Source organism: Myotis davidii, unplaced genomic scaffold (assembly GCF_000327345.1).
Source record: "Myotis davidii unplaced genomic scaffold, ASM32734v1 scaffold591, whole genome shotgun sequence".
NCBI classification, from domain to species: Eukaryota; Metazoa; Chordata; class Mammalia; order Chiroptera; family Vespertilionidae; genus Myotis; species Myotis davidii.
The window spans coordinates 1162293-1169425 of NW_006284340.1; the positions used below are offsets into that span (position 1 = coordinate 1162293).

Here is a 7133-nt window from a genome sequence, read left to right on the forward strand (position 1 = left end):
TTGCAATAAAAAATTAAAAAAAAAAGGTTAAGAAAAAAAAAAAAAGAGGGATAAGAGGTCCAGACGCTAGCAATGATGGGAAGCCTTTGCCACCCCTAGAGTTGCAGAGATAAGAGTAGCAAATTGTGTTCCCCAAGCCCAGTGGGAGCTGCACCCGTATGAAGAGGGGCTAGTCAAGGGAAATTATATTGCAGAGGGACACCACTACCACTGGAGACATTACAGAAATGGGAAAAGGGAAGATGAAATACCCCGACCTGTCTTTCCTCCTTGCTCTCTGACCTCTCTCCTGTCAGTGTCTCCACTGGGTGGAAATCAACCTGCAAGAGAGAGACTGGGTGATGCCACCTGAAGGCGTCATCCTCCAGGGCACCAGATAGGACAGAGAAGGATGACGTGTAGGAGTGAAAAGGAGAATGACCAGAACAAAGTGAGCCTGCCTACCCTTTACAGAGGACTGGCTTTGTTTCACATCCACCATTATCAAAGTGCCAGGTGCCCGCATCCAGAGGCGGCATCCAGAGGCGCTGTGACATTGCAGGGGTGCCTGAACTGTGGGCCAGGAGACCTGACTGCTCATGACGTGGGCTGGGTTTCTTGGCCTGACACAGGGGCTAGTGCAACCACAGCATGAAAGATTATGTTCAGCGGGTATTGTGGTCACCTTATTGGACAGCTCTTTACGGATCACATGTAGCAACATATATGCCTTTTACCTTCCGAAAATACCACCCTTTTCTCCCTTCTTCTGTCCATAATTTCTCTCTGTCCCTCATCCCCCAATCTTTCCCATTTCTGATTTAAATGGTGGGATTTTTCTGGGTTAAATTTCTGTAGAAGTAGGACCGATGTCTGTCTTGTTCACGGTCGCAACTCCAAAAGTGGCTGGCACGTGGTGGGCCATCAACCAACATTTGTGTGGTTAATACACGGATGATTCGGAAGAACTCCTTCCCGTCATCTCAGGAGTCACCGCCCACTGCGGCGCGGATGCAGGTGGAGACACCGCCCGCCGCCGCCCAGGGGTGCAGCCCGAGCAGGAGAGGAGCTGCTGAGGGCACAGAGCCTGGGGCTTCCAGCCATGGACCTTCTCGGGTTTTGGGGGTAATGGTAGGCACCTGCTTCCCCAGTGACCCGGGCCCTAAAACCATGGAAAACTTCCCCTGGACTCAGTTGATATCGCTCACACCCCGGAAGCAAGTCCAGAACCAGGGTTTTATCTTTCTGGGACCTTTGGTCACAGGTGGAGCTTGTGGTGAGGAAGAACAACAAACCGGCACGAGGACTCTGCTCCACTGTTCAAAGCCCCTGAAACTCTGACCACATCCCAGGAGACTCGGGAAGCCAGTGAAGAGGAGAAACAGACGTAAGAGAAAGGGGTCTGAGCAGAAAACAGGGAGCAATGCTCAGAGGAAAGTGAGGCAGCTCCCCGGAAGGTCCTTCCAGAATGGCTTCCGCCCCGTCGGAAGGGGTGACACTGAAATCCTGCACGCGGGAGCTGGGAGCTGTTCACTAGTCCAGCCTCCGGCACGTCCCGGGTGTATTAAACACGCTTTTCCTTCGTCCACATTCCGCCGCGAGTTTTAGGGAGACACGCTGTTCCCCCTCGGCGGCCTCAGCTCCGGAGTTCGGAGCAGAGAGAACTTGGGATACTCACGGGCAACGCTGCGCTTCACCGTAAGTACAATGAGGAGGGGTAACAGGAGCACCATCAGCCCTTCTAAAATGCTTTCTTTCAGATTCTTCTAACCAAAACACCGGCAGGTCCCGGTCGATCTTTCAGGAACCTAAACTCCTCCCACTCTTCAGGGTTTAGAAACTGCTCGAAGCTCAGGGCCCTCTCCCAATAAAAACGGCGGATATATGCAGTGTCATCAGTTGCTAGGCAGAATAGAGAAAGAAAAAAAAAACCAAAACACGTGCGCTTCCAGATTCACTTTTAACCCTTTGTTGGCTTCAGGCGCCGCTTGATCCTTTTAGTATGCCTGTCTCAAACCTGTTCCCAATCTTTTAAAATTATTATTATCATCATTATTTTTCAATTACAGTTGGCATACAACATCATATTAGTTTCAGGTGCCCTATTCCCAACGCTTAAAATATTTACAGAGCACAGCTATGTGTAAGGCACAGGGAACACAGAGATTAGTCATTCCTTGTCCCCCCAGGGAGCACAAAAGAAAAGAAGCCTTTATTTCTTCACTGGAGCATAGATTTCACCGTAGAAGGATGTGCAAGACTCACACAAGGTCCCAGGACTTGCAACTCCCTGCCCCGGCTTCCTACAATGCAATAGTCCATACAGCTGATAGAGCACATATCACTTAGCCAGTCTTAACATTTTTAGCTTAGGTCTATTTTCCCTGATGCTCGCACCCAGTACAATAAACTAAATAAATAAATAAATAAATAAATAAATAAATAAATAAATAAATCAATAAATAAATTTAATGCTTTAATAAAGGAGAGCAAGTAAAAGGCCTAAAAGTAGATTCTGAGGGGCAGCCACTTGGCTTGTTTGATTAGCAATCTTCAGGATTAAGCTCTGACTACATTGTGATCAGGAGAGTGTGACAAGTTGATAGGCAGCAGCTTAAGCTTTTCCAGGAAACTTGGGGACAGGCCTAGGCAGGAAGTAGAGGTGACTGGGAGAGATGAGTGGAGTCAAGGCTACGAGGGACCCAGGTTTGCATCATAGCTACTTGACCTTCAAGAGAACCCCAAATTGAGCTGAGGCTCCGTTTCTACAACTGAAAAAGCAAATCCTGGCATATATTTCATGAAGTTGTTGAAGTATTAAATGAAGTTATGTTTATGATGTACCTGGTAGGTATTAGAACTATACAAATTGATTTCCTTCTGTGGTAGGTAAATACCGATCCCTCCCCCACCTCCCCCTCCCCCCCACACACATCTTAAAGATATGCACATCCTAATCTCCAGGACCTGTGACAGTTACTTTATGTGACAAAAGGGACTTAGCCTATATGGTTGAATTAGTAATCTTGAGATGAGCAGATTATCCTAATTAGCTGATGGGCCCAATGCAATCACAAGGTCCTTGTAAGAGGGAGGCAAAAGGGTCAGAGTCCGAGACATGTCAGTAGAAGCAAGGTTGAAGTAATGCCAATGCTGGAAGGGAGACATGGCCAAGGAAAGCAGACGGCCTCTAGAACTGGCGGGAGAGGGAACAGATTCTCCCATGGAGCTTCCAGGAAGAATGGAAGCCTGCCAACACTTTGATTTTAGCCCAGGAGACCCAGTTTCAGACTTCTGACCTCCAGAACTGCAAGAGAATAAATTTGTGTTGTTTAGGCCACTAAATCCATGGTAATCTGTTATAGCATCATTAGGAGACATTGGGACTTTGGTTAGAGTTATACACACACTAGAGGCCCAATGCACGAAATTTGGCCCTCACAGCCCCGGCTTTGTTCAGAAGGTCATCCAGACGGTCGTTCTGGTCTAATTAGCATATTAGATCTTTATTATATAGGATAATCACCATTAGCCCTCTTGAGCCATCCCAAATAAACAGCTAATTTAAGAGAGTAGGTCTGCCATGTATCCTCAGTTCAAGCCTCCTAGCCCTGCTGTCCAAATTTTTAAGCTACATTCTGAAACTGCCCTATGTAGAAATTCTGGAGCTGCTTCTGAAAATTATGCATGTATATCACCTAGCACAATGTCTGCTCCATAGTAAGGAAATGTTAGCAATCATTGGTACTCTGCTATTATTCACTAGTTTACCAAGAGAGATTGTGGTTTCCCTTCCCCATGCACTGACAAGTTCATAGAGATGGTAAAGTGTATATCTGCTCTCTACAACGATTCAAATTCACTGTTTCATCAAGAAGTTCACTGAATTCGAATAATGAATTTTAACTTTTAATACTTGCAAAAATCCATTCATTCATATATTCCTAACTTGCCTTACTCTCAAAAATATTTAAAACTGCTAAATTTTGATGTTCTTTTGCATGTGTTACTTGGCTTTCTCACTTCTCTTTAAAAAAATTTTTTTTTAATAATAATGGCCTTTTTTATTAGTAGATCAAATTAACAGATATCCCATAATTCCAAATTAGTGACAAACATGAACAGTATTTCATGATGCCCATAACAACCCTGCCTTAAAAATGAACTGATTTACTGCTAGAATTCATATTTGGCAATAAGGCTAACTTTCAGTTATATTAGTGAAAATAAAGATGTATTATTTTCCTCCATCAAATTCATGGATACCCCTAGGAAAAGCTCAGTTAAAAACCCTTCCGCAGTTCAACTGAACATTCCATGTTTCTTTCCTGGCTGTGTTTATGGCAGTCATTGCAAGTTCTCGTTCTAAGCTTGTGTTCAGGACCCACTGATAAGAACTTGTTTGAAAAGCAAGTTCGCTGATGCAAGTTCTGGTTCTTCTGATACAAACAGCTGCTGAGTTGTCACAGATGTGTTAAGGTCAACAATTCATTTTACTGACTTCCATCTCAGAGGCCATCAGGGTGTGGCTGTGGGGCAGCCAGGGGCTGGGACAATGTGTCCACTGTGTTGATGGCGCAGTCCTGGGGATGGATCTCCCTGGCCTGCTGTTACGTCCTCTTCAATGTGCAGGCCTGCTGGCACAGGGGCGAGATGGGGGGCGGCGTGTCGGGGGGTGTACTTGGGCTCTGAGCCGTCTTCCAGGTCCAGTGGGTAACTCAGGTCCGAATCATAGGAGCTCAGGTCCCCACAGGTCACAAATGGCACAATGCTGCGGGTGGGACCATCTGATTGGTTGAGGCCTCGATTGTAAGAGGGGTCCGGCAGGGGTTTGGTCAGGTCCGGCAGGAAGCCCTCAGGGGGGTCATAACCCTGACAGACGGCGAAGGCCTCCCTGCTGGCCTTCCGGCTGCTGCTGGGCTTGGCACAGAGCACGCTGGAGAAGAAGACATGCAGCTGGCTGTAGATCAGCGTCATGTCCCGGCCTCGGAAGATCTTGGCTACAAAGCAGCCCCCGGGCTTCAGGACGTGTGCAGCGATGTTCAGAGCGGCGAGGAGAAGCTGGGCCTGCAGATACTCATCAACCTCATGGAGGCCGGTTACATCAGGAGCCCCATCGCACACCACCAGGTCCGCCGGGCAGCCCTCAAAGTGCCGGAAGATGTCCTCAGCAGTGGACAGCTGGGTGATGTCCCCCTGGATCTGTAACACACCTGGGAGCGGAGCCATAGCTTGAAGGTCCACAGCCACCACGTGGCCGGACCCCTGTGGACTCCCGATCTTCTGGCTCAGCACCTGGCTCCAGCTGCCCGGGGCTGCACACAGGTCGACTGCCCGTGTCACACCTTCAAAGAGTCGGAATTCCTCATTGAGCTGTAGCAGCTTGAAGGCACTGCGGGCGCGCCAGCCATTCTCCTTGGCCAGGCGGTAGTACACATCCCGCTTGTCCTTCGACGTCCGTCCCATCTCGCACACTGTTCGCCCAGGGGCTTTGGGTCTGAAGCCTCCCGGGTGTCAGCCGGCCAGACTACTAGCTGCAGAGACGAGGGTGAACTTCTCTCCTTCCCTCGCTGGCGGGACAGCGCAGTGGTGCCTCAACCGTGTAGGCCTGGGCTCGCGGGAGGCATGGGACGGAGGAGTCCGGTCCGCCCGCAGCCCCAGTCAAACCTGTGAGAAATCGCAGGGCTCCAGTTTCTGTTCTTAGTTGATCCGAACGCCTATGGCGCAGGCCGGCGAGCCGCTGCAGGTAGGCAAGGCTGTCAGGGTGATGCGAAAACTGCGCGAGGCGCGGACCAACCGAACTTACTGCGCATGTCCGTCACCTTGCGTCACCTTGCGTGGATGATGTAGCTGAACGGAGAACTGCGGTTCCCAGGATGCAAAGGGCACGACCAAAGCTGCTGAACGCTTCCAGCGGTTCTCAACCTGTGGGTCGAGACCCCTTTGGAGGTCAAACGACCCTTTCACAGGGGTCGCCTAAGACCATCGGAAAACACATATATAACTACATATTGTTTTTGTGATGAATCACTGTGCTTTAATTATGTTCAAATTGTAACAATGAAATTGGGGGTTACCACAACACCAGGAACTGTATTAAAGGGTGGTGGCATTAGGAAGGCTGAGAACCACTGGAAACATTTCTAAATGTATTTTTGTGTTCCTGATGATCGAAGTAAAGATTTCATAGTGCCAGACTTTAAATGCATTTCCTTTTTACTATACATTTCTTCTGTGTATTAAAAGATATTTCCTTTATAAAAATGAACAGAGTTGAAATCATATATATACAATTTTGCTATCTTTCATACATGTCATTATACACTTTTAAATCACATTTCCCATAACCATCAAATGGGTATTAAATTCTTAATGGCTTGCTAGTGTTGGATATGTAAATTGAGTAGAATTCCTCTGTGTTTACTTTAAACTAGTGTGTAGAGAGTAAGGGTGCAGGTGTTGGTCACAGCCTAGGAAAAGGAAGGCAACATACCCCGTGTGTGGCTATGGGCGTGGCCATTTCCTGCAGATGGGGCTGAGGCATGCAGACAGCTGTGGCGGGACCAGTGAAAGCCAACAGGAGTAAATGTTCCCTGCAGTGTGCCAGGGCATGCATCTGTACATCAGGGTTTTTAAAAGATCGGGATAATGATGAAGAGTGTAACACCTAACACCTATTTTTAAAAGATCGGATAATGATGAAGAGTGTAACACCTAACACCTATGCAACACGGTCTCCCTTACTTGGTGTTGTTTCTGGAAGGATTTAGGGGGAATTCAATAACAAACAAGCAACCCAATGAAAAATGTGCAAAAAAACTTGAGTAGACATTTCTCCACAGAAGACATAGAAATGGTTTATAAGCACATGAAAAGACGCTTGCATTTTAATCATAGTTTTCCTTTCCCCACGGCAGTGGAAGCCAAGATCTTGTCTGGTTTGAGAGAAGGCGAAGAAGGGTGACATATTAAAGAAAGAGACACCCCATACTCCACACATACATATTATATCCCAACCCCCCATTCTCTTCATTGTTGGTACCTTTTCCAGACCCCTAATTATGGGAATTCTCCAAGCCTCAATCTTCTATCCTCTATGTCTCTGACCTCTTACTTGTGATTTAGTTAATAAATTCATGGAATAGATAATAAGA

General features: G+C 47.3%; 1 protein-coding gene and 1 pseudogene across 5 annotated transcripts in view; both read right to left on the reverse strand.

Moving 5' to 3' along the window:
- The window catches only part of LOC102755137 (major histocompatibility complex class I-related gene protein), a 15590-nt gene extending 13651 nt beyond the window's left edge, over nt 1-1939 (reverse strand). For 3 of the 5 annotated variants that reach the window (XM_006754484.2, XM_006754486.2, XM_015570021.1), the window contains exon 1: nt 445-1553. In XM_006754484.2, the coding sequence (XP_006754547.2) occupies nt 445-703 (259 nt within the window). In that variant the 5' untranslated portion in view covers nt 704-1553. Of the gene's footprint in view, nt 1-444; nt 1554-1657 lie in introns of those variants that run through there. The other 2 variants (XM_006754485.2, XM_015570031.1) reach the window with 2 other exon arrangements.
- Nucleotides 1940-3938: 1999 nt separating this feature from the next.
- Nucleotides 3939-5950, reverse strand: LOC102755790 (annotated as a pseudogene).
- Nucleotides 5951-7133: the final 1183 nt, after the last annotated feature.